General features: G+C 38.4%; 1 protein-coding gene and 1 non-coding gene across 3 annotated transcripts in view; both read left to right on the top strand.

The window, feature by feature from the left end:
* The window catches only part of SMC6 (structural maintenance of chromosomes 6), a 75,672-nt gene that overhangs the window by 39,407 nt on the left and 8,579 nt on the right, over window positions 1–27,686 (top strand). For both annotated transcript variants that reach the window (XM_006051879.4, XM_025261531.3), the window contains 9 exons: window positions 1,237–1,441; window positions 4,535–4,649; window positions 6,171–6,331; window positions 9,339–9,474; window positions 10,512–10,592; window positions 11,677–11,847; window positions 19,514–19,651; window positions 20,658–20,803; window positions 21,059–21,184. In XM_006051879.4, the coding sequence (XP_006051941.2) occupies window positions 1,237–1,441; window positions 4,535–4,649; window positions 6,171–6,331; window positions 9,339–9,474; window positions 10,512–10,592; window positions 11,677–11,847; window positions 19,514–19,651; window positions 20,658–20,803; window positions 21,059–21,184 (1,279 nt within the window). The remainder of the gene's footprint in view (window positions 1–1,236; window positions 1,442–4,534; window positions 4,650–6,170; window positions 6,332–9,338; window positions 9,475–10,511; window positions 10,593–11,676; window positions 11,848–19,513; window positions 19,652–20,657; window positions 20,804–21,058; window positions 21,185–27,686) is intronic.
* TRNAW-CCA lies at window positions 4,268–4,339 on the top strand. Its single transcript has one exon. It is a non-coding gene; the product is annotated as a tRNA-Trp (tRNA).

Below are 27,686 nucleotides of genomic sequence, written 5' to 3' on the forward strand. Positions count from 1 at the left end.
ACCATGTAGTTATGTGTAGACTTTGTACACATTCTAAGAAATAATGATAAAATCACTTTAAGCTTTGTAACTTTCCTCTTGTATCTTCTAAGCACAAAAAAATCAAGAGAACTTAGAAAAAGGAAAAGTAGCTATAGAGTTAAATAATCTGGTTCTGATTTTTTTTCCTGAATGAATAAATCAGTAAATTAATTTGCATGCAATTGATTAGTAGGAAGTTTCTATTTAGGTTGGACAACGCTGTTTTTGAGTTCTCTTTCAAATATAAATCTGGGATTATTTAACTATCCTCATATGTACATGAGAAAAAAATCAGTTGAGCGGCTTGCCTGTTGGTCCAGTGGTTAAGACTTTACCTTCCAGTGCAGGGCTGTGGGTTCAATTCCTGGGTGGGGAACTAAGATCACACATAAATCATGGCCAAAAAACCAAAACATAAAATAGAAGTAATGTTGCAATAAACTCAATAAAGACTTTAAAAATAGTCCACATCAAAAAAATATTTATTAAAAAATACATTGAGTTTTGAGGAGTTATTTTTAATTCTGTACATCATCAGGTGAAAATGATGCTACAGATACATTTTTAGTACAGTATTATATACTGCATTAAGAATTGTAGTAATGTCTCTTCATTTAAATGATATGCGTATACCTCTATACCAGGATCCATTTCAATAGGTGAGGTATTTTTTTCCCTCTCTAAATCTAAAATTTCAATATTAATCAGTTTCACATTAAACAGTAGAATCTATAACCCTTTTGGCTTGATTTTCAAAACCATTCAGAGGCTGAATTAGTACACACAAAGGAAAAACACTGTTGATTTACATTAGAGCAAGACAGCTTTTCATAGGATTTGGTGTTTTTCCCCCAGTGTATCCAGTGGGATGAGGGTATTTCCCATTTGATTAAAATAAGATCTGTAATATTATTTAAATTGCTTAGTATGAAAATATTTTAAAGTCATTTATGAACTGTTATACAAAGATAATAGTTTCCCTGGTGGCTCAGTTGGTAAAGAGTCCACCTGCAATGTGAGAGACCCAGGTTCAATCCCTGGGTTGGAAAGATCCCCTGGAGAAGGAAATGGCAACCCACTGAAGCCTGGCGGGCTACAGTCCATGGGGTCACAAAGAGTCGGACATGACTGAGTGACTATCACTTCATACAAAGATAGTTACATTAATGTTTCAAGTATTTAACGGGCATTTTAATAGCTTTCTTTCATCTTTAGGAGCTTGCATTCATCTTCGGGACCCTGAGCTTGCTTTGGCTATTGAATCTTGCTTAAAAGGACTTCTTCAAGCCTATTGTTGCCATAACCATGCTGATGAAAGAGTGCTTCAGGCATTGATGAAAAAGTTTTATTCACCAGGGACCTCACGGCCACAGATAATAGTTTCTGAGTTTCGGAATGAGATGTATGATGTAAGACACAGGTAAGGCATCAGTAATTATTTAAAAACTGTTCTGGTTTTGCTTAGTCATGTACAAGCTCAGAAAGAATTAGAACATTTTTAATGTTAACCATGTCTACACTATTGATGTGTAAAAATTCCATCAGCCACATCTTTAATTTGAATCTAAGCATTGAAGATACATAGATCAATAAATGAGAGATACTCCCTGCCTTTGAGGTCCTTACACGAGATCTGTTGTGGGATACATACCAGGAAATAGACCTTGTGTGGCTTAGAAATTGTACTGAGGAATAAAATGGTGCATACCTGTCCACGTTAAAAAGGAGGGTGTACAGCAGAGCTGTGGCACTTATTGGTCACAGTTCAACTAGAGATGGTTTACAGAGTCCATAAAAAGCTGTGGTTGTTTTCTTTGATCTTTGTTTGACTGTTTACTTTGACCCTAACAAACCTCAAGGGCACCATACCCAAACTGGCCTCTTTGTTAGCTGCTAGCTAGCTAACAGTTTACTCTTTTACACACACACACATATATATGTATATGTGATATATATGTAAGGTGTATCTTCCCTACATATATATATTCCTCTGTATATATATTTTCCTATTACTAGATTACAGTTTAAAAAATTTTTTTCTCTCCCACTCCATTTTTTTCTTATGAATACAATTTTTGCTTCTTTCAATTAAGTCTTATATTTGGAGACATGAAAGATGCCCTTGTTTTTAAACATGTTTTTTCCATATTTAATTTGATAATTTTTCCTTTTACTTGGCTTTAGAAATCGTGTTTTATTAAGATTTCTTCTAAGCTTAATTAGGATCATCAAAGCATTTTGTCCTGTAATTGCTCCTACCACTGAGGCTTGTCATGCTTGCCTGGAATTTGATGTGCGGTTTTTCCTTTGTCCTCATCCTCTTTAGGCTTCTCCATTTTGTTGTTGTGTGAGCCTGTTTCATACTTGTCCTTTCCTTGTCTCATGATTGACCCCTTATCGCTACTGTTCCTTCTTACTTTTAGTTCTCCTATACTGATTTTACCACATGTCAGCAGGCAACTGATTGTGATATAAATTAAATATGAAGTACATCTCAGGGCAGTAGAGCAAAAGGAAGAGGTGGTTGAGACTGAGAGCTTTAGAGCTGGTAGGAGCAGGCCCATCAAGTGGTGGCACATGCCTACTTGAAAGTACTTGCTCCTCCCCAGCATAGAACCTGTGCTCTCAGTGGACTGGCCAGAGTCTATGTTTTACCACAGTTCCCTTCCACATCCCCTCCCTCTTAGACTCCTGCTCCCCACCCTCTCTCCCCTCCTTCCCTGCGTTGTTTCACTGACATTGTTTGACATTTCTACAGTGCCCACCCCGTTCTATCCTATCTTGGCTTTTACTTCCGCTTGAGCTCTGTCCTAAGGTTACTATCCTGTTTCTCTGCCTCATTTTATAGGAAAGACTGCTCAGAAGAGTCGTCTCTGTCACTCATTTCAATCTTCTTCTTTCTTGAACCTTACCAGTCAAGCTTGTAGAACTTCATCACATCCCAGAACAGCTCTTGTCTAGGCACCAGCGAGCCTTGCTTGGCTTGGTCCTGGAGTCCTTCCTTGCTACTCACTGACTTGACCTATGAGCAGTATTTGCCGGACCTATGAGCAGTATTTGCCGAAGTGTGTTCTCATCCTCTTGAGGCCTCGCTGCAACCTCTCGGGCTTACATGATCTGCCCTCTTGCCTTCTGTCCTGTCCTCGCGTCCAGACACACTCGCCACACTGCTTGTCCACTGCATACCAACCTCCTGGCTTCTCCAACAGCCATTTTCAGGGTCTTTGCAAATACTGCTCCCTTGGCATGAAATGCTCTTCTTCAGGTGCTAATGTGACTCCCATTCCCTTAGGTGTCTGCTCATTGTTATCCTAGTAAGGCTTTTCCTGACCTTTTCTGTGTGAAAAAGTACTTTTTCTTGCTTTTCTCACTCCCTTCAATAGACTGTAAGCTTCATGGGGAGAAGGATATAGTCTGTTCTGTTCCTATCTCCTCATCCTCTGAACAGCATTCGGCACATAGTAGGTGCTCAGAAAGTACATGGTGAATTAATAACTAAGTGGAAAACATACACACGCGCGCACACACACACACACACACACGTATTTTGTTTTGGAATTCTAGAACTAAGCATTATGAATGCCATTGCCATTTCCCCATGTCTTTTAATTAATTGACTTTTATGTTTATGTGGTAGCAGTATAGGACTTAAGGAAATTGTAATAATTAGTTACAGTGGGTGATAGAATATAATGATTAAGAATCTGGGTTCTAGAACTGAGCTGCCTGGTTTAAATCCTAGACTGACCTCTAAGTTAGCTTTATGACATCAGGGAACTTGCTAAACTATCTGAAGCTTCCTCACTTGAAAAAAAAGTAGAATAATATTACCTATCTCATATAGTTGTTCTGAGAATTAAATAAACCAGCACGGTCATTCGTCTTTTGGTATCCACAGGGGATTGATTCCAGGGCCCTCTGTTGGTCAGAATCTGCAGATGCTCCTGTCCCATAGTCAGCACTCTGTAGCCACAGTTCCTGATTCAGACAAGCATGGATACTGCAGGACCTACTGTATTCATTGAAAAAGAATCCATGTATAAGTGGACACATGTAGTTCAAACCCGTGTTCAAGGATCAGCTGTACTTAGAATATACTTGAACAGTGCCTAGTATGATATGAATGTTTGCTAATAAGATAAAATTAAGCCTATTACAGGTGTTTTCAAATGTCTTCCATGTCTTGTTATTATCCATCATTTCCTCAACCTATTTAAAATATACATCTAATATATATAATAGAGCTTCCCTGGTGGCTCAGAGGTTAAAGCGTCTGCCTCCAATGCAGGAGACCCAGGTTCGATCCCTGGGTCGGGAAGATCCCCTGGAGAAGGAAATGGTAACCCACTCCAGTATTCTTGCCTGGAGAATCCCATGGACAGAGAAGCCTGGTAGGCTATAGTCCATGGGGTCGCAAAGAGTAGGATACGACTGAGCGACTTCACTTTCACTTTCAAGATATATATAATATTAAAGTTGGGTAAGTTAATCCTTCTGTATTTTTGTCTCCTAGAGCTGCATATCATCCAGAGTACCCAACGGTTCTGACAGCGTTAGAAATAGATAATGCAGTTGTTGCAAATAGCCTGATTGACATGCGAAGCATAGAGACAGTGCTGCTAATCAAAGTAAGTCCAGATGCTTCCTGTGTTTTATATTATTTTTAAATTTTCTAAACTTAAATTGGTTATATAAATTCTACTTAAGTACTTTACTTGATCTTTTATGAATTATTTTTCTTAACAAAAACCTTTTAGCTCTGTGAAATAAATCAATGTTTACTCTTTATCAGCATATGTATTTCCGTGTACTTGTTAGATTGTATCACCAGTATTGTGTTTCATCTATTGGTATAAATTTGCTGAGAAGGGACAAGGAAATTCAAAACAAATCTGTAATTAATACAGTCTATTTTTCTCATTAATAGAATCTGAGAGGCAATGATAGCAGTCATCCAAATGTGTACATGTATATTGCAAGTTCATATTGTAATTATCTATGGGCTTGGCCCTCTGATATTTTAGACAGATACGTGAAAGAAAATAATGAAGTCCGCTTGTAAAGATCTATTCCAGGAAAGGTTGATAGGGCCTCAGTTCAGTTCAGTTCAGTTGCTTAGTCATATCCAACTCTCTGTGACCCCATGAACTGCAGCACACCAGGCCTCCCTGTCCATCACCAACTCCCGGAGTCCACCCAAATCCAGTCCATTGACTCGGTGATGCCATCCAACCATCTCATCCTCTGTCGTCCCCTTTTCCTCCTGCCCTCAATCTTTCCCAGCATCAGGGTCTTTTCAGATGAGTCAGCTCTTCGCATCAGGTGGCCAAAGTATTGGAGTTTCAGTTTTAACATCAGTCCTTCCAATGAACACCCAGGACTGATCTGCTTTAGGATGGACTGGTTGGATCTCCTTGCAGTCCAGGGGACTCTTAAGAGTCTTCTCCAACACCATAGTTCAAAAGCAGCAATTCTTCTGTGCTCAGCTTTCTTTATAGTCCAACTCTCACATCCATACATAACCACTGGAAAAACCATAGCCTTGACTAGACGGACCTTTGTTGATAAAGTAATGTCTCTGCTTTTTAATATGCTATCTAGGTTGGTCATAACTTTCCTTCCAAGGAGTAAGCGTCTTTTAATTTCATGGCTGCAATAAGCCTAATCACCTTACTTCCTCTAGGAAGTAAAATATTAAAGATTTCCAGGTTTTCCCTACATAATTCAGTGTACTAATCTTTTCTTGGAATTTGCTCTTCACTCATCTTTTCTAGGGTGTAAAAGACATTTAGAAAAAAGTAAGATTTCATTTTTCTATGAAAAATAAGATTTCTAAGGTAAATATTTTTATATGAAAAGGTACTTAAGATTTTTTATTTTAATGGATAGCAGTATTAGAATTTAAAAATAAAATATGTCAGTTTGTCATAGAACATTGTTTCCTATGTTTTTAAGACTTAGTTTAATTCTTTGAATCTTGAAAACAGTTTTTTAAATTCATCTATTTATCTTCATGGAATTATTTCATTTGAATGTTTAAAGAAAAATAATTGAATCTTAAACTAGTGATAGGTAACATTTTGAAATTATATACAGTGGAAATGCTTTGGCATATTTTAAAAATATATTTTTCCCTCTCTATTTTTTAGAATAATTCTGTAGCTCGTGCAGTGATGCAATCCCAAAGGCCACCCAAGAATTGTAGAGAAGCTTTTACTGCTGATGGTGATCAGGTTTTTGCAGGGCGTTATTATTCATCTGAATATACAAGACCTAAGTTTCTAAGCAGAGATGTGGATTCTGAAATAAGGTTGGTATGCAATGTAGCTTTATTGTATTATTCCCACCCTTATTTATTTTTGGCTGTGCTGGGTCTTCTTTGCTACACGTAGGCTTTCTCTAGTTATGGCAAGAGAGAGCTACTTTCTAGCTGAGGGTGTGTGGGCTTCTCATTGCAGGGGCTTCTCTTTTTGCAGAGCATGGCTCTAGGGCGTATAGGCTTCAGTAGTTGTGGTCTATGGGCTTAGTTGCTCCACAGCAGGTTGGATCTTCCCAGATCGGGGGATCAAATCCGTGTCTCCTGCATTGGCAGGTGGACTCTACCACTGAGCCATCAGGGAAGCCCCTGAACTTTGTTTTTTTTTTTATTTTTTTAAACTGTTTCTCACATTAATGAACTTTATTGATTGAAAATACAATGTTATTATGATACTTTGTGTCATCTGTTTTGACCTGAATAAGTATAGTAGTTGTCTGATATTTGGAAGTTTAAAAAAAATTCACTGGTGTTTTTTAAATACAGAAAAATATAAATTGGAAAACAAAAGTAACTCATAATCTCATTTCCCGACAGTCCCTATTGACATTTTAAAAATAATTAAAAGTAATATATGCACATGGTGAGAAAATTCAAACAGTCCAGAAATGTATGCATTGAAAAGTGAAGCCCTTTGCCCCCATCTCTCTTTCAAAAGTAAGGTAATACTTTAACAGTTTCTTACATATATTTCCGGAATGGTTTATATACTTGTACTTTCTTATATTTATTTCCAGAACAGTTTGAAACTGAGATATAATTCAAGTGTACAATTGAGAGATTTTTGTGCAGCCATAACTATTACCTCAGTTCCAAGCATTTTGGTCACACCAGCAGGAGAACTCCTGCCCATGAGCAGTTGTTCCCTCATTCCTCCCCACCCTCAGCCTCTGGCAACCACTACTCTATTTTTGGATTTGTCTTTATGGATTAGTTTACTCTGGATAATTCATATAAATGCAGTTATATAAAATGCATCCATTTGTGTCCAGCTTCTTCCACTTAGCATAATGTTTCAAAGTCATCCATTTGTGCTATGTATAAGTATGCATATGGTTTCTATGTCTTGCTTTTTGTCTCTCAATATTATACCTTGGGCAGGGCTTCCCTGGTGGCTCAGTGGTAAAGAATCTGCCTGCAATGCAGGAGACATGTGTTTGATCCCTAGGTTAGGAAGATCCCCTGGAGTCGGAAATCGCAACCCACTCCAGTATTCTTTCCTGGGAAATCCCACTGACAGAGGAGCCTGGTGAACTACAGTCCATGGGGTCGCAAAAGAGTCAAACGTGACTTAGCGACTAAACAGCAACAATTAAATCTTGGAGATTGTTCCATATCAGCACAGGTAAAGCTGCCTGTAATAGATGCTTGACCAGTTCCTTTTGATAGACAGAGACATTGTCTGCAGTTTTCTCTTACTATAGCAGCGCTGCAGTGAGAACATGTGTGTCTTGGCATACTTTTGAAAGGATGTGCATAGCTTAAATGTTGAATGAATGATAAACAAAAGAGCAAATGAGAGAAAGAGGAGAGTACTTTTATATTTCTGGTAAAAACAGGGCCAGACACAAAATCTTTTTCAGGGCAATCTTTCATCAACGGGAATCTGCTAGTGCTGAGTTGATGGGGGCACAGAGAAGCATTCTTCATATCTTCATAGTATGAGAGGGCATTAGGGAAATCAGTCGTTCTGTAGTCATTTGGTAACTGCTATTAAGTGATCAATTTATGTAAATCAAAAAATTTTAAATATTAAATTATTTCTTTTAACAAATATTAAGGCTCATTTAACATTAAGTACTAAAAATAATAGTAATTATTTAATGTTATTAAATATTCTAAATTGGCCCATAAATTTTATGTTAATAAAACACTAACAATGACTATTAAATTATTTTAAAATCCACATATCCTTTGACTCAGCATTTTTACTATTTAGAATTTAAGCTATGCACATCCTTTCAAAAGTATGCCAAGACACACATGTTCTCACTGCAGCGCTGCTATAGTAAGAGAAAACTGCAGACAATGTCTCTGTTCATCAAAAGGAACTGGTCAAGCATCTATTACAGGGCCAGGTAGCATGGCTATAATAATAGTACATCAGATTTAAAATGCCCTGTTATTCCGTATATGAGTAAAAAATAAAAATATTGCTAGTTGAACCATGGACTGGAAGATGATTTTAGAATTCAGAGATGTTAAACTGTGGGAAAATATGCTCTTAGTGAAATCTGGCATACACTTTTTATCAGAGAAAAGCTCTTCTTAACTGCACAGGTGGTTCTCTTCCACCAGGCACACGATTTTGGAACAGGTACTTGGGTCAGTGAGGCAGGAAAAAAGATCACTTCTGAAGGCAGATGCCTCTGCTGGTGTGGAGCCCCTTCTGGCTTCGGTATCTGCTGACCTTATCCTCCACCTCTTTTCGTTGTCCTCCTCACTTCCCCTTTCTCTCCCCACACATTCGTAGTGTTTATTCACCACCACAAATGCGGGAGTCTGTTTCTCGCTTCATGTATTTCTTTTCATCTTCTCCTCCAGTTGCTGCAGCTGGTGAAAACTTCAGAGAACACACATCAGTTGTCTCTTCTCCCAGACTTGCTCTTATGTTCCCATAGTGGTGTGGACATGCAGTGCAGTATCCCGTTCACATTTCAATATTATTGTTTATTTCCTGACGCTTGGGCTTTTTGTTTAATTTCTTCATGCCTTAATTCTTTTTCTACCTCTGCTTATCACTGTGCATAGTACCTTTCATAGGTAGATCATAAGTACTTATGAATGAAATAAGTAAAATTTAATTCCAGTTTAAAAGATGTTTTTTGAAATCTCCATGTTTCCATGTTATGAATTACTTGTTAGGAATAGAGAACTGGTTTAACTGCATAAGGTTTGGCAAAACTCTGTTACAAGTAAGGCTTTCTTTGTAAAGATCTAAATATTTGTAATATTCAGAAGTAGATTTAAAGTATTTTTTTACCCTCTCTTTTCTATTAAGTGACTTGGAGGATGAAGTTGAAAATAAGAAAGCCCAGATATTAAATCTTCAGCAACATCTGTCTACCCTTCAAAAGGATATTAAATGCAATGAAGAACTTCTCAGAAGGTGCCAACTGCATTACAAAGAGTTAAAGGTAAGAAAACATCATTTTGTTTTCTCAGTTTAATCATTTGCAAGTTATTTATAAGGTCTTACCATGCATTGAGTATTGGAGAAGGAAATGGCAACGCACTCCAGTGTTCTTGCCTAGAGAATCCCAGGGATGGCGGAGCCTGGTGGGCTGCCGTCTATGGGGTCTCACAGAGTCAGACACGACTGAAGTGACTTAGCAGCAGGCATTGAGTTAGATGAGTAGTTCTCAGATTTTTTGGCCTCAAGCCCCTTTACAGTCTTTAAAGAGCCCTCATCTGTGTGGGTTTTATCAGTATTCCTATTATTAAAAATTAATGCAAAATTTAAGAATATTTATTAACTAATTTAAAAATAATAAGTACATTATATATTAACATAAATAACGTTTTTATGGCAAATAGCTAGTTTCCAAAGCCAGAAAGATTTAGTAAAAAGATTGATATTTTTTATATTTTTCTCTATCTCTGATATCTGGCGTAATAAAATTCACCTAACCTATCATATCAGCTTCTATAATCAGTCTGTTAGTGTATTGCACATTATAGTTATAAACCTCCTGTACACTTAGAAGAACTCGATAGCAAAAGTGATCTAAAAAAAAATAATGCCTTAATGTTTTTATGAAAATAGTTTTTACCTAATGGACCCTCTGAATGAGTCTCTGAGACTCCCAGGAGATACTGGAATTGGACTTTAAGAACCATTGGGATAATCATTCTAGTACTTTAGACTGGATATTTCAAGAAAACACTGTCTCTGTGGATGCAACACTGTCATACTGTCTTCATTTTAAATGCTAAACGAAATACTTCTATCTGCTTTGTATAAGAGTTGATTAGCAATAATGGTGATCGATACAGACTTTATATATAATTTTCTTTGGTTCTTTTAATACTAATGTGTCTTTAACTGTGGAATCCTTCTGTAATATAAACCAGAGTAGAATTTTGTTGATTAATACATCCTTTCCAGGGTTTTTGTTTCTATTTTTCATTTATTTCTATGTTACTAAAATCTAAATACCTTTTTTTTCAAAAGATGAAAATAAGGAAAAGTATTTCTGAAATTCGGGAACTTGAGAATATAGAAGAACACCAGTCTGTAGATATTGCAACCTTGGTAAGATTCTTTTCCTCAACTTAAATGTAATGTAAAAGATAAATTACTTAGGTTAAGAGAATCTAGTCTCAGATTTTTGAAAATAACCTTTTTGAGGCTACTTTTTATGATTGCTATCTCCATTTACAAATAAGTTAGAAACTTCCTGGTGTATGACCTTCAAGTTCCTTAATATTTTGTACATATAACTTCCATGTGTTGTAATTGGTTTTGTCTTCTTCTACATGTAATAAATCTTTGTCAGAGCTTGTTTATCTAAACGGTAACTGTTCAAACTACCTAGCATAGTATTTTTCATAATTAATCAGTACTAGTATTAGTGATATCATTTAGTCAGTTGTAGTTGGTCTCTTTGAACTGTTTTCCTTTTTCCAAGTTTAATGGTTTTTATTCACCGCATATTTGTTCTCTTAGGCATCTTTTTATGACATTCAGCTTAATGCCCCAAGTTGCAATAAGTAGTGAATTAAATAGATTGCAGAGTCTTGTTAAAATGAATCAGTATTCACCTGATTCATTGAGAGTAAATCAGTATTTACTCTGTACCAGGCATCATGTTAAATGCTGAGGGACACAACAGTAAACAAAACAGATCAAGTCACTGCATTGATGGAGCTTTACTTCAATAAGAACTTGTCTCCAATTTGTATTAGTAATTTGGTTTTCGCCTTAGTGTTTTTCTGCTTTAATTCCTATTGTTGATAGACTCAATTTCTTAAAGGTGTATGTCTTATTTATTTTTGTTCAGTCTGCATCTGATACATTGTCTGGCATAAGGTATATATTTATATATACTATATTTTGAAAGAAAAAGTGAGTAATAAATTTATCCCCTTTGATTATGACCTCAAGCACAATAAAATAGTTTGTCTTCTAAATGTAATCCTTTTCTATTTTTTAACCTATAGTCTTCTACCTTCTAATTTACCAGTAAGGGTATGAAAATATCGTAATGTTCTTTGTATTTGTCTTTAATCTGATTTGCTTGTAGCCTATAGTTTCTCCTTTTCCAGAATTATATTATTTTCCTGTTGGATAACTTAAGTATTTGAATTAATTCTATATGCTCTGTAAATGTTGCCAGGAAGATGAAGCTCAAGAAAATAAAATCAAGATGAAAATGGTTGAGAAAAATATGGAACAACAAAAAGAAAATATGGAACATCTTAAAAGCCTGAAAGTAGAAGCAGAAAACAAGTATGATGAAATTAAACAGAAAATTAATCAGCTCTCAGAGCTAGCAGATCCACTTAAGGTATATATTGTTATTCTGATATATATATGTATGTATTTATTTATTGATTTATTTTTCAGTTTTATATCTGTAGTATACCTGCTAGAAGGGCTTTCCTGGTAACTCAGCTGGTAAAGAATCTGCCAGCAGTGCAGGAAACCCCAGTTTGATTCCTGGGTTGGGAAGATCCACTGGAGAAGGGATAGGCTACCCACTCCAGTATTTTTGGGCTTCCCTGGTGGCTCAGCTGGTAAAGAATCTGCCGGCAGTGTGGGAGACCTGGGTTCAGTCCCTAAATTGGGAAGATCCCCTGGAGAAGGGAAAGGCTACCTACTCCAGTAATCTGGCCTGGAGAATTCCATTGATTGTATAGTCCATGGGGTTGCAAGGGGTGGCAAAGAGTCGGACACAACTGAGCGACTTTCACTTTCGCACCTGCTAGATAGTATTCTAACAGAATTTATGACTAAATATAAATAAAGCTGTATAAAACTGGGATGTACACCAACTTTTCATCATTAGATCAATCAGAATTAAATACTCTCCTCACACCTTTACAGAAAATAAATTGCCAAATTTCTCCCCCCCACCCCCTGAGAAGGTTACAGCTTTTGTTACCTTTTTATTTTGTGGGATATTTTCTTCTTTTAGGTCAGAGACAGGGATATTTATCTGTCTGTTCTGTCTCTCTCTGTTCTCTTGTCCTACCTCTTCTCAGTAACTCTAGGGTTCAGTTCAGTTCAGTTGCTCAGTTGTATCCGACTCTGTGACGCCATGGACTGCCACATGCCAGGCTTCCCTGTCCATCACCAACTCCCAGAGCATATTCAAACTCATGTCCATCGAGTCAGTGATGCCATCCAACCATTATCCTCTGTCGTCCCCTTCTCCTCCTGCCTTCAGTCTTTCTCAGAATCTGGGTCTTTTCCAATGAATGAGTTCTTCGTGTCAGGTGGCCAAAGTACTGGAGTATCAGCTTCAGCATCAGTCCTTCCAATGAATATTCAGGACTGATTTCCTTTAGGGTGGACTGGTTGGATCTCCTTGCTGTCCAAGGGACTCTCAAGAGTCTTCTCCAACACCACAGTTCAAAAGCATCGATTCTTTGGCACTCATCTTTGTAGTCCAACTCTCACATCCATACATGACTACTGGAAAAGCCATAGCTTTGACTAGATGGACCTTTGTTGGTAAAGTAATGTCTCTGCTTTTTAATATGCTGTCTAGGTTGGTCATAACTTTGCTTCCAAGGAGCAAGTGTCTTTTAATTTCATGGCTGCAGTCGCCATCTGCATTGATTTTGGAGCCCCCCAAAATAAAGTCCGTCACTGTTTCCATTGTTTCGCCGTCTATTGTCTATGAAGTGATGGGACTGGATGCCATGATCTTAGTTTTCTGAATGTTGGATTTTAAGCCAACTTTTCACTCTCGTCTTTCACTTTCATCAAGAGGCTCTTTAGTTTCTTCACTTTCTGCCATAAGGGTGGTATCATCTGCATATCTGAGGTTATTGATATTTCTCCTTATTGATATTTCTCCTGGCAATCTTGATTCCAGCTTGTGCTTCATCCAGCCTAGCATTTCTCATGATGTACTCTGCATATAAGTTAAATAAGCAGGGCAACAATATGCAGCCTTGACATACTCCTTTTCCTATTGGAACCAGTCTGTTGTTCCATGTCCAGTTCTAACTGTTGCTTCTTGACCTGCATACAGATTTCTCAGGAGGCAGGTCAGATGGTCTGGTATTCCCATCTCTTAAAGAATTTCCCACAGTTTGTGGTGATCCACACAGTCAAAGGCTTTGGCATAGTCAATAAAGCAGAAGTAGATGTAGAACTAGATGTTTTTCTGGAACTGTCTTGCTTTTTCTATGATCCAACGGATGTTGGCAATTTTATCTCTGCCAAAGAGTTTAATCTTTGAACTCTAAGATTAGTTGATATAAAAGCCAGCTTGAAATAAAGTGCTACTCACTTCCTACTTACTAACATATCTGCATTATATTCCAGCCAGAATTCAATTGGCTTTTTTTGTTTGAAAACACATGCTTTTTGAAGCCAAATTAGGGAAATAAAGTTTATTATCAGCAGCTTATTATCATTCTAATTGAACAGCTCAATTATTCTCAAAACTTCAGATTTTATTTATAAGACACAGAAGAATCAGTAGTATGTCTTAAGAGGGAAGAGGTATGTTGATGATATAACCCCTTTTTTGCAGGAAAAGTACTTCTTTGACTCAAAATGTATTTAAATATTTTAAAAGTTTAAAAGAACTTGCACACATATGTACTTTACTATAATTGTCTCCACTGACAGAAAATGTAATTTATTAAAGAGAGTTAGAGGAGAAGCTGAATAGAAACAATTTTTCCCTATTTGTGGTGACCTCTATATTGTTGCTTTCCATAGAGTTGTGATTTCTGGCTGCCTTGGTAATGCATATTGGTTTTGTTTTTTTCTATTTGAGCTAAGAATTTAAAAAAATTTTAATGTTGTGAGAAAGGAAAACATACTAAGGATACTATTGAAAAAGACAAATAAAAAGTAGTTACTACAGGAAATTAGAATCAAAAAGACAAAAAGTCCAAGATAAATAAAGAAGACAAAATTAATTTTTAAAAGAAAATAGAATAAGAGGAAATAAAAATAAGTATGAAAATTGTCAAGAATGGGAGAGACCAAATTCAAAATTCAGGGATTAGAGAAGTGAAGTTAAAACAAAGGTGAGATCAAAGAAAATTTTAAATGATGAAGGATTGATTAAAATCGAAATGATAATTTATGCTAAAGTAATATAGAAAAAGAAATAATTAGCACCTGAATTATCCCATGAACTGTGTAGCCTGCCAGGCTCCTCTGTCCAAAGAATTTTCCAGGCAAGATTACTGGAGTGGGTTGCCATTTCCTTCTCTAGGGGATCATCCCCACCCAGGGATCAACCCATGTCTCCTATTCTGGCAGGCAGATTCTTCACCACTGCGCCACCTGGGAAGCCCTGTATTATCCCAGATAAGTTAAGCTGTGTTCTGTTCTTTTAGGGACCTGTGCTATGCTAAGTCACTTCAGTCGTGTCCGACTCTGTGCGACCCCATAGATGGCAGCCCACCAGGCTCCCCTGTCCCTGGGATTCTCCAGGCAAGAACACTGGAGTGGGCTGCCATTTCCTTCTCCAATGCAGGAAAGTGAAAACTGAAAGTGAAGTCGCTCAGTCGTGTCTGACTTTTAGCGACCCCATGGATTGCAGCCTAACAGGCTCCTCCGTCCATGGGACTTTCCAAGCAAGAGTACTGGAGTGGGGTGCCATTGCCTTCTCCATTAGGGACCTGTAGGCTAAAGCAACTCCTAGAATTGGAAGTCCACAGAGAAGTTCAGTAGCAGAATATACATGCAGAATGCAGTAAGAATTCTTGATCTTAGCTCTTTGCCTTGGTTGCCAATAAGTGAACCCTTCAGTAAACCTGCACACAGTCGTCTAGTAGTCAAGAGGGTTTTTCTTTATAGTGTCGCATCCTACTAGCGATCAATAACAGGACCAAGAAGAGTTGGCTAACAAAGGAGTTAATTCCTCAGAAGCTGTCATGATGTAGTAGCAGCTTCTAGATAGAATCTGTTTTCTCTTAGGACATTTGTTCATTTTGTGTCAGAGGAGTGGCAAGAGGTAGAACATGCTGTTCAAATATGTAGTCATTTAAATCTTGGCATAGGGAGTATTTTTCTCACTTTGAACAGTTTATTTTGATCTATCAGTTCAGTTCAGTCGCTCAGTCATGTCTGACTCTGCGACCCCATGAATCGCAGCACGCCAGGCCTCTCTGTCCATCACCAACTCCCGGAGTTCACTCAAACTCATGTCCATCGAGTCAGTGATGCCATCCAGCCATCTCATCCTCTGTTGTCCCCTTCTCCTCCTGCCCCCAATCCCTCCCAGCATCAGAGTCTTTTCCAATGAGTCAACTCTTCGCATGAGGTGGCCAAAGTACTGGAGTTTCAGCTTCAGCATCAATCCTTCCAAAGAACACCCAGGACTGATCTCCTTTAGAATGGACTGACTGGATCTCCTTGCAGTCCAAGGGTCTTCTGCAACACCACAGTTCAAAGGCATCAATTCTTCGGCACTCAGCTTTCTTCATAGTTCAACTCTCACATCCATACATGACCACTGGAAAAACCATAGCCTTGACTAGATGGACCTTTGTTGGCAAAGTAATGTCTCTGCTTTTCAATATGCTATCTATGTTGGTCATAACTTTCCTTCCCAGGAGTAAGTGTCTTTTAATTTCATGGCTGCAATCACCATCTACAGTGATTTTGGAGCCCAAAAAATAAAGTCTGACACTGCTTCCACTGTTTCCCCATCTACTTCCCATGAAGTGATGGGACCAGATGCCATGACCTTAGTTCTCTCAATGTTGAACTTTAAGCCAACCTTTTCACTCTCCAAACTCCGCTGTCCCCCGAGGGGCCGGGGTGGCGCACGGCGTGGCGCACCATGATCACTGCTGCTGCGGCTGTCGGGAGGGGGCTACCTGGCGGTCGTCGTGTGGGCTGTGGCCGTGTGCGGTGGTTTTTTTGTTTTGTTTTGTTTTTTTATTTATACTGCAAGCTTAATGCTTTAGTTACATATTGAATTTTTTGTACAGGGAGCAGGATCTACATTAAGAATCATGGTCTGCATTATTAGAGTAGGAGGGCTTCTCTGTTTCTGATAGAGATAATGAGTGTTTATTTCTATTGAGACTGACTGCTTTTGAAAATTTCAAGATCTAATGATTTATAGCTTTCTAAAACTTCATAATTGATGTAATTATAGGAAGCAAGTGGCTATAATACATACTATAGTAATTTATCCAATGTTGTCAGCTAACTAAAATTTGTTATTTAGACATCAAAGAGAATAAAATTTTTCAATGATTCTGCCCCTTCTAGCATCTCAGCCTATTTTTTTTTTAAGGCTGATCTTTCTTAAAGGTTAGAAGCTCTACAGACATAGGGCTATATCAGAATTTAGTTCTAGATCTAACCCATCCTAGCCCTCACCCCAAAACAGGGTAAGTGTCACTTAAGTGAATTTAATATCTTTAGGTCTCTGTTTTACCATCACCAAAATGAAATGAAAGGAAATACTCTCTTGGTTCCTTTTTTAAAGTTTTACATTTGTTGGTACCCAGGATGTAATTTTATTAAATATTTGAGGACTATAATATATATGAAACGAGTTGCCAGTCCAGGCTTGATGCACGATACTGGATGCTTGGAGCTGGTGCACTGGGACGACCCAGAGGGATGGTACGGGGAGGGAGGAGGGTTCAGGATGGGGAACACGTATATACCTGTGGCGGATTCATGTTGATACATGGCAAAACCAATACAATATTGTAAACTTAAAATAAAAAAAAGCCACAGTAAGAGAAAGAACCTTAAGTTCTTTGCATTCTGTTTTATAAGTCAAGTTTTTCCCTTTCTAAAGTTGCTCAGAGAAAATTAACCAACACGATCCATCCTAATATAACTGACCCCTTTGGCTCCATAAAGCTGATTTGATCCCCTAAAGCAAACATGGACATATATTGAAAGTTTCTACAGAAAATGATTAGAAAATTTAGTGTTGGCAACCGTTCTGTTTCATAAGCCATTCCAATTTCCAGCTGTAATATCTCCTGCTATGAAAATTGTACCCATTTTCTTTTATTTTCTTCAAAGTAAAGGAGCAGCTTATCTCTATCCTCCATATAATAATGTTTTTATTTTTAATAGACCTGTGTTATAAAAACTTTATATCATTAAGTGTCTACCTTGGGTGGTAGTTATTTTTAGCAGTGTGAATAACTTGCAGAAAATTGTGTTCTTAGGTCAGGAAGTAGCCTATTTCTGCTCTTTTATATGAGGTGTAAATAACTGGGAATTTTTAGATACATCACGTGTTCTTTTTCTTTTCGGGATATCCGTAAATCTTCTGTCTTCCTTGATGCTGTTGTTTTGGTTTGTGTTTGTTTCTTTTTCTTTATAACTATGATTCCTGAAGGTAAACATCATCATCATAGTATATATGTCCAGTGTTAGTGGCTCAGTTGTGTCCGACTCTTTGTGACCCCATGGAGTATATATAGCCCACCAGGTTCCTCTGTCCATGGAATTCTCTAGGCAAGAATACTAGACTAGCCTCAAAAAATAGACAAACTCAGCAAAATTTAATTTGGTGGTTCTTAAATCAAGAGCAAAAAGCCTCTTGATGAAAGTGAAAGTGGAGAGTGAAAAAGTTGGCTTAAAGCTCAACATTCAGAAAACGAAGATCATGGCATCCGGTCACATCACTTCATGGGAAATAGATGGGGAAACAGTAGAAACAGTGTCAGACTTTATTTTTTGGGCTCCAAAAGCACTGCAGATGGTGACTGCAGCCATGAAATTAAAAGACGCTTAGTCCTTGGAAGGAAAGTTATGACCAACCTAGATAGCATATTCAAAAGCAGAGACATTACTTTGCCAACAAAGGTCCGTCTAGTCAAGGCTATGGTTTCTCCTGTGGTTATGTATGGATGTGAGAGTTGGACTGTGAAGAAGGCTGAGCACCAAAGAATTGATGCTTATGAACTGTGGTGTTGGAGAAGACTCTTGAGAGTCCCTTGGACTGCAAGGAGATCCAGTCAGTCCATTCTAAAGGAGATCAGTCCTGGGTGTTCTTTGGAAGGAATGATGCTGAAGCTGAAACTCCAATACTTTGGCCACCTCATGCGAAGAGTTGACTCATTGGAAAAGACTCTGATGCTGGGAGGGACTGGGGGCAGGAGGAGAAGGGGACGACAGAGGATGAGATGGCTGGATGGCATCACTGACTCGATGGATGTGAGTCTGAGTGAACTCCAGGAGTTGGTGATGGACAGGGAGGCGTGGCTTGTTGTGATTCATGGGGTCACAAAGAGTCGGACACGACTGAGCACCTGAACTGAACTGAACTGAAATCAAGAGCCATTTTAAAAATTGAGATGTAGGGATTCTCGGCCTACTAAAATAAAGTCTCCAGAGGTGGGGTTTGGAAATCTATGTTTTTTTAAAACATCCAAATTGATGATAAAGAAGGCAATCTATATATCAGTATTTAAGAAAGCTGCCATAATTTATGGCTTTGTACATATATCATCTCTAAATACCAGTAAAATCTTTACACCAGTCTCTACCTCCTTTAAAGAAATTTATATATTGTATATACTCTTAATAGAAGACAGATTCCCATAACAAGGGAGAATTCCAATAATAGAAGAAAATGTGTTTTGGGCATCATTCATGTATAAAATTATCAGGCAAAATAATCAAAATGTGTACTTGACATTCAGTCTATTAATTTAATTATACATGGACACCACAGAATCACATATACGAAGTAATACGTTTAACATTTAGAAATACTGCTTTGTTTCCATTTACATTTCATGAATTAATTTTTTTAACCTTTCTCATGTGTCTTCAGCATTGGCATCTTTATTGTGGTTAGAGCTATGTTTTGAGTAATAAGAATAGTCGAGTGATGCATTTTTCCAATGGTTACAGAAGGATATGAACTCTTAACACTGGCCTCTTCAAGCAGCATAATCCTGTCCACTTTATTACTTGTCAGTTTATACCTAAGCTGATAATTTTTTAAAGCAATCTTTTCCTTATAGATTATTTTGGTTTTATTTAAACAGGATGAATTAAACCTTGCTGATTCTGAAGTGGATAACCAAAAGCGAGGGAAACGGCATTATGAAGACAAGCAGAAAGAACACTTGGATACTTTAAATAAAAAGAAACGAGAACTAGATATGAAAGAAAAAGAGCTAGAGGTTATCCATGATTTTTTAAAACATTTTATTTACAACCTTAGTCATGATTATTAAAGTGCGTTTTCCTTAATGTCATATTTCCAAACAGAGACAAGTTGTCTGATGGATATCTGTTTTCTTTGGAGTAGTAGCTGTTTCAGTGAATCAACAGAGGGAAAGACTTAGGGACTCTCAAAATGTGGGGACTTCATAGACCAACACGAAGAGTACTTTAGGCAGGACTGCCACAGCCCCTTATTGTGCCTCCAGGTGATTTGGAAAATGGCACTCCCTGCTCTGAAACAGTTCCTTACATGCCTAACTTGGCAAGTGCATAGCAGCTTTATGTCAGAAAAATACTCCCTGCCTCTGAGTTAACTCAGGAATGAGTTGGGCTACAGTCCAGCTCCTCCTTACTAATAACCCTGGTTGATAGTGGAAAGCGGAAGCCCTATTTTTAGAGGAAAGTAAGTTGAAGGCAACCATGGTTTAACCTAAAAGAAGTGGATTCCAGCTTTGTTTTTACATGTCTTAGGAAAATGGTTTCAACTCTGAAACCCATTGCCTGATTTGTTTAAGACTTAATATATGAATGTCATGAATGAAAGTACTATGTGTGCAAGTGCTTTGGGTTTTTAATATTTTACAAACACAAGGGTCTTTATGTTTTCAGTACCATTTGGTATTTAGAATCCCTCTTAAAAGTCACAGAAAGCTATGTCTGACCTCAGCATCTGGGGTGCCAAACCTTCATAACATCTACTTGTAATTTGTTTTACTAGGAGGTTATGGAGCTCCTCTAAATTGTTAAAGTTGTGTACGCTAATGCAATTTTCTTTTGAAAATTTATGATGACTCTGAACTGTATTCTCAGTATAAAGCTTAGAAAAATAACATTGATATTAAGTGTAATTAAAATACATTTCTTAAATAGAAGTTCAGAATTTTACTTTGCATATTTTGGTACAAATAGTACAGTGAATTGTTGTATCAAAGACGTTTTAAAGTTAAACGTCTGTTATCTTAGGAGAAAATGTCACAAGCAAGACAAATCTGTCCAGAGCGGATAGAAGTGAAAAAATCTGCCTCAATTCTAGACAAAGAAATTAATAGATTAAGACAGAAGATACAGGCAGAACATGCTAGTTATGGAGATCGAGAGGAAATAATGAAGTAAGTGCTTGCTTTTCTACTTTACCATATTATCCATATATATTAGTAAGACAAAAGATATTTATATAAAACCTTAAGTTTGGGTAAAGTGTTTCTATGGCATATGGTTACAGCTTAACTAGTCTTTCATACATGTAGTATTAACAATAAATAACTTTTTTCTTTGGAATTATTATAGAACTTATTAAGTGTATTTGAGATTTTATGTTTCATTGAATGACATTTATTTGCTTAATATTTTTTTTCATAAAATAGGCAATATCAAGAGGCAAGAGAAAGCTATCTTGATTTGGATAGCAAAGTAAAGACTTTAAAAAGGTTTATTAAATTACTGGAAGAAATAATGATCCATAGATATAAAACATATCAACAATTTAGAAGGTAAGTGCAATAAAAAATATTACCACATACTATGCATTCTTTGTTTTCAGTTCTCCCCTGTAAACAATAAAATGAGAAGAACTTTCATGATTCAATTAGAGAAGATATAGTAGTGCTTAGGACCCTGTAGTTTAATGAGAATTCTAGATTTCAAGGGACTTTTATAAATGAGCTTTTTAAACTTAAACTCCATTAGATGTACCTTACTGGATAACTTATAGATGGCTGTTCAGTCTCTGCTTAAATGGGTCATTTGGAAGCTTCTTGGCTCTGAAACAGACTATTTCAGTCTTAGACAGTGCATGTTCTAATGAGAGATAATTTTTTATGGGCTTTTTATGGGCCCTATTGAGACAGGTTCTCAGTTGATTACCCTGATCTAGAACCATGTAGCTCCTTGGATACAGAATCTCTGTTTTGTTCATAGATATATCCCCAGTGCCTACTGTGGTGCCTGAAATGTAGTAGAAACGTGATGTATATTGTTTGAATAAATGAGTACAGGGTCAGAGACACTGGATCTCATTAGTATACCCAGAAATGTGCAGATTGTCAGGGATCAATTAACTCCAACTAAAATCACAAGCAACAGAAATAAACCAGAGGACAGTTGATAGGTAGGCTTGGCTCTTGATATACTTGAATCCTAGGCAGCCCTAGTGTTTCCACCTAACCTGTTTTTCCTATGGCATCCCCTCAGTAGCATGTTTTTTAACTCTGTTTATACCAAGAACTATTGGGAGAAGGAAATAGCAACCTAGTCCTGTACTCTTGCCTGGAAAATTCCATGGACTTGGGATCCTGGTGGGCTGCAGTCCACGGGGTTGTGAAGAGTAGGAAGCAACTGAGCATGCATCCCCATACCAAGAGCTGTAGTCTTAAGACTAGAATTTTTTTAATTTTTGTAAATTTTAAGTTTCCCTAGTATCAGTTCAGTTCAGTCGCTCAGTTGTGTCTGACTCTTTGCAACACCATGAACCACAGCATGCCAGGCCTCCCTGTCCATCACCAACTCCCAGAGTTTACCCAAACTCTTGTCCATTAAATCGGTGATGCCATCCAACCATCTCATCCTCTGTCATCCCCTTCTCCTCCTGCCCTCAATCTTTCCCAGCATCAGGGTCTTTTCAAATGAGTCAGCTCTTCGCATCAGCTGGCCAAAGTATTGAAGTTTCAGCTTCCAACATCAGTCCTTCCAATGAAGATCAGATCACCCAGGACTGATCTCCTTCAGAATGGACTGGTTGGATCTCCTTGCAGTCCAAGGGACTCTCAAGAGTCTTCTCCAACACCACAGTTCAAAAGCATCAGTTCTTCAGCACTCAGCTTTCTTTATCATCCAACTCTCACATCCATACATGACCACTGGAAAAACCGTAGCCTTGACCAGACGGACCTTTTTGGCAAAGTAACGTCTCTGCTTTTGAATATGCTGTCTAGGTTGGTCATGACGTTCCTTCCAAGGAGTAAGCATCTTTTATTTCATGGCTGCAGTCACCATCTGCAGTGAGGGGAAATTCAAATAAAGCCATAATGAGAAATAGGCTTTGCTTGTTTGGCCATATTCCTTAACTAAACAATAGGTTAGTTTTTGAAATGTGTGTTTCAGTTTTATATGCATGTTATTAGAACTTAAAGAGTTTCTTATTTTTATCCTTTTGAGGCAGCTTTTAAGTATTGTTAGGTAGGACCAGAGCAGTCTTGGTCAAGGACAAATTTTTTTTCTTACCAGTGAAGCTGTGCTCTTATGAGTCCTCTGTTGATGCACTATGAGTTTACTCCACTCGTGCCTGTGGGAATGTGAACTATTCCTGGCTCTGAGTGACCTCGGGGGTTGTTTCTGCTGCTTTTGGGTGTTTCTCTTGCCAGCCTCGGGCAGTATTCCCACACTGCCACTGATAAGGTTACTTAACCTGGGGATCTCCCAGCCCCTCTGTGGTTCTCTAGAGCTCTCTCAGTGCAGCTCTCTCTTCCCCACACTCTGCCTGTTGAACCAGAGGGCCTGGGCCTCCCCAGATTCCTAAACGGGGCTTCTGGGTGCCGCCTGGGTTTTCACTGCCCTTTTACTCTTGTTGTTGTTGTTCAGTCGCTATCACGTTGAACTCTTTGCAACCCCATGGACTGCAGCATACCAGGCTTCGCTGTCCATCACCATCTCCCAGAGCTTGCTCAAACTCATGTCCATCAAGTCGGTGATGCCATCCAGCCGTCTCATCCTCTGTCGTCCCCTTCTCCTCCCACCTTCAATCGTTCTCAGCATCAGGGTCTGTCTTTTCTAATGAATGAGTTCTTCGCATCAGGTGCCCAAAGTATTGGAGCTTCAACTTCAGCCTCAGTGCTTCCAATGAATATTCAGGGCTGATTTCCTTTAGGATTGATTGGTTTGATCTCCTTGCTGTCAACAAGACTCTCAAGAGTCTTCTCCAACACCACAGTTCAAAAGCATTAATTCTTTGGTGCTCAGCCTTCATAGTCCAACTCTCACATCCATCCATGACTGCTGGAAAACTATAGCTTTGACTATATGGACTTTTGTCGGCAAAGTAATGTCTCTGCTTTTTGATATGCTGTCTGAGTTTGTCATAGCCTTTTTTCCAAGAAGCAAGCATCTTTTAATCTCATGGCCTTTTACTCTTAATGTGAAAGTAATTTGTGGCGTCCCTAGGGCTCAGTGTGTTTGTTTGCCATCTTTCAGAGGTCGTTTTGACTGGCATTGCCTGCAGTGTCTGATGTCCAGAGTCTGAAAACTCTTGTTTCATATATTTTGTCCAGTTTTCTAGTTGTTTCATGCAGAAGAGTAAATCTAATGCCTATTACTACATCTTTTCCAGAAACATTAGGATTTGTTTTCTTATTGTTATCTAAAAAATTTGTATTTAAAGTATTTTCTGTTAAAGTATTGGTCTTATAATTTAGTATCTTGATATGTTTCTTCACCCCTGACGAGTTTTACATTGTTTACCTAATCTTGAGAGCACAATAGAGATGGTTAAATTTTTAAAATTGTTTATCTCTTTACACTGGAGAACCTTGTCACTTTAATGAGGACAGTCTTTTAGATATCCCATATGTGGACACAGTTGAAAAATGCATATCAGTATTTCAGAAGGAAAGTTAACAGAAAATTCTGAATACCAGCTAGCAATAGTTATTGTGGCAACAAAGGAAAAACTGAAGCTATCAGTATTTTCAAATGTGGAAATGTAATGCAGTTTAGGAAGGGCTGTGGATGTGACTGGTGATAGAAGCAAGGTCCAATGCTGTAAAGAGCAATATAGCATAGGAACCTGGAATGTCAGGTCCATGAATCAAGGCAAATTCAAAGTGCTCAAACAAGACATGGCAAGAGTGAATGTAGACATTTTAGGAATCAGTGAACTAAAATGGACTGGAATGGGTGAATTTAACTCAGATGACCATTATATCTACTACTGAGGGCAGGAATCCCTCAGAAGAAATGGAGTAGCCATCATGGTCAACAAAAGAATCCGAACTGCAGTACTTGGATGCAATCTCAAAAACAACAGAATGATCTCTGTTCGTTTCCAAGGCAAACCATTCAATATCACAGTAATCCAAGTCTATGCCCCAACCAGTAACGCTGAAGAAGCTGAAGTTGAACAGTTCTATGAAGACCTACAAGACCTTTTAGAACTCACACCCAAAAAAGATGTCCTTTTCATTATAGGGGACTGGAATGCAAAAGTAGGAAGTCAAGAAACATCTGGAGTAACAGGCAAATTCGGCCTTGGAATACAGAATGAAGCAGGGCAAAGACTAATAAAGTTTTGCCAAGAAAATGCACGGGTCATAGCAAACACCCTCTTCCAACAACACAAGAGAAGACTCTACACATGGACATCACCAAATGGTCAACACCGAAATCAGATTGATTATATTCTTTGCAGCCAAAGATGGAGAAGCTCTATACAGTCAACAAAAACAAGACTGGGAGCTGACTGTGGCTCAGATCATGAACTCCTTATTACCAAATTCAGACTTAAATTGAAGAAAGTAGGGAAAACCACTAGACCATTCAGGTATGACCTAAATCAAATCCCTTATGATTATACAGTGGAAGTGAGAAATAGATTTAAGGGCCTAGATCTGATAAATAGAGTGCCTGATGAACTATGGAATGAGGTTTGTGACATTGTACAGGAGACAGGGATCAAGACCATCCCCATGGAAAAGAAATGCAAAAAAGCAAAATGGCTGTCTGGGGAGGCCTTACAAATAGCTGTGAAAAGCAAAGGAGAAAAGGAAAGATATAAGCATCTGAATGCAGAGTTCCAAAGAATAGCAAGAAGAGACAAGAAAGCCTTCCTCAGTGATCAATGCAAAGAAATAGAGGAAAACAACAGAATGGGAAAGACTAGAAATCTCCTCAAGAAAATTAGAGATACCAAGGGAACATTTCATGCAAAGATGGGCTCGATAAAGGACAGAAATGGTATGGATCTAACAGAAGCAGAAGATATTAAGAAGAGGTGGCAAGAATACACAGAAGAACTGTACAAAAAAGATTTTCATGACCCAGATAATCACGAGGGTGTGATCACTGACCTAGAGCCAGACATCCTGGAATGTGACGTCAAGTGGGCCTTAGAAAGCATCAGTATGAACAAAGCTAGTGGAGGTGATGGAATTCCAGTTGAGCTATTTCAAATCCTGAAAGACGATGCTGTGAAAGTGCTGCACTCAATATGCCAGCAAATTTGGAAAACTCAGCAGTGGCTACAGGACTGGAAAAGGTCAGTTTTCATGCCAATCCCAAAGAAAGGCTATGCCAAAGAATGCTCAAACTACCGCACAATTGCACTCATCTCACACGCGAGTAAAGTAATGCTCAAAATTCTCCAAGCCAGGCTTCAGCAAACGTGAACCATGAACTTCCAGATGTTCAAGCTGGTTTTAGAAAAGGCAGAGGAACCAGAGATCAAATTGCCAACATCTGCTGGATCATGGAAAAAGCAAGAGAGTTCCAGAAAAACATCTGTTTCTGCTTTATTGACTATGCCAAAGCCTTTGACTGTGTGGATCACAGTAAACTGTGGAAAATTCTGAAAGAGATGGGAATACCAGACCACCTGACCTGCCTCTTGAGAAATCTGTATGCAGGTCAAGAAGCAACAGTTAGAACTGAACATGGAACAACAGACTGGTTCCAAATAGGAAAAGGAGTACGTCAAGGCTGTATATTACCACCCTGCTTATTTAACTTCTGTGCAGAGTACATCATGAGAAACGCTGGACTGGAAGAAACACAAGCTGGAATCAAGATTGCTGGGAGAAATATCAATAACCTCAGATATGCAGATGACACCACCCTTATGGCAGAAAGTGAAGAGGAACTCCAAAGCCTCTTAATGAAAGTGAAAGTGGAGAGTGAAAAAGTTGGCTTAAAGCTCAACATTCAGAAAACAGAGATCATGGCATCCGGTCCCATCACTTCATGGGAAATAGATGGGGAAACAGTGGAAACAGTGTCAGACTTTATTTTTGGGGGCTCGAAAATCACTGCAGATGGTGACTGCAGCCATGAAATTAAAAGACGCTTATTCCTTGGAAGGAAAGTTATGACCAACCTAGATAGCATATTGAAAAGCAGAGACATTACTTTGCCAACAAAGGTCCGGCTAGTCAAGGCTGTGGTTTTTCCTGTGGTCATGTATGGATGTGAGAGTTGGACTGTGAAGAAGGCTGAGCGCCGAAGAATTGATGCTTTTGAACTGTGGTGTTGGAGAAGACTCTTGAGAGTCCCTTGGACTGCAAGGAGATCCAACCAGTCCATTCTGAAGGAGATCAGTCCTGGGATTTCTTTGGAGGGAATAATGCTGAAGCTGAAACTCCAGTACTTTGGCCACCTCATGCGAAGAGTTGACTCATTGGAAAAGACCCTGATGCTGGGAAATATTGAAGGCAGGAGGAGAAGGGGATGACAGAGGATGAGATGACCGGATGGCATCACTGTCTCGATGGACATGAGTCTGAGTGAACTCCGGGAGTTGGTGATGGACAGGGAGGCCTGGCATGCTACGATTCATGGGGTCGCAAAGAGTCGGACACGACTGAGCGACTGAACTGAACAGAACTGAGGAAGGGAATTGGGAGGGAAAAGAATAAAGTACAGTTATTCTAAAGAAAGGAGTCTTAAGTTCTTTAGGAACAAAGACTTTAGGAAAAATAGCCAGTTACCTATCACCCATATTTTATTTTCTAATTAACACTCCCCAGCAAAAGGAATGAAGGCTCCATGGGTAAGTGGTTAATAATACGGAGCTGAGCAGGGAAGGTATAGATGCCAGAAACGTAAGGAAGTGCTCCCCAAAATGTAGAGTCATGATGAAAGGACATAGGCATCTTGAAAGAGGCTCCCACTGGTAAACTGTGGAACAATTTGAGGACCACAATAGACAAGAACAGTAATAGATGGTGGGGGTTCCTTGGTGACTCTATGGTAAAGAATCCACCTGCCAGTGCAGGAGACTCGAGTTCGATC

This window comes from Bubalus bubalis, chromosome 12 (genome assembly GCF_019923935.1).
Source record: "Bubalus bubalis isolate 160015118507 breed Murrah chromosome 12, NDDB_SH_1, whole genome shotgun sequence".
Taxonomy (NCBI): Eukaryota; Metazoa; Chordata; class Mammalia; order Artiodactyla; family Bovidae; genus Bubalus; species Bubalus bubalis.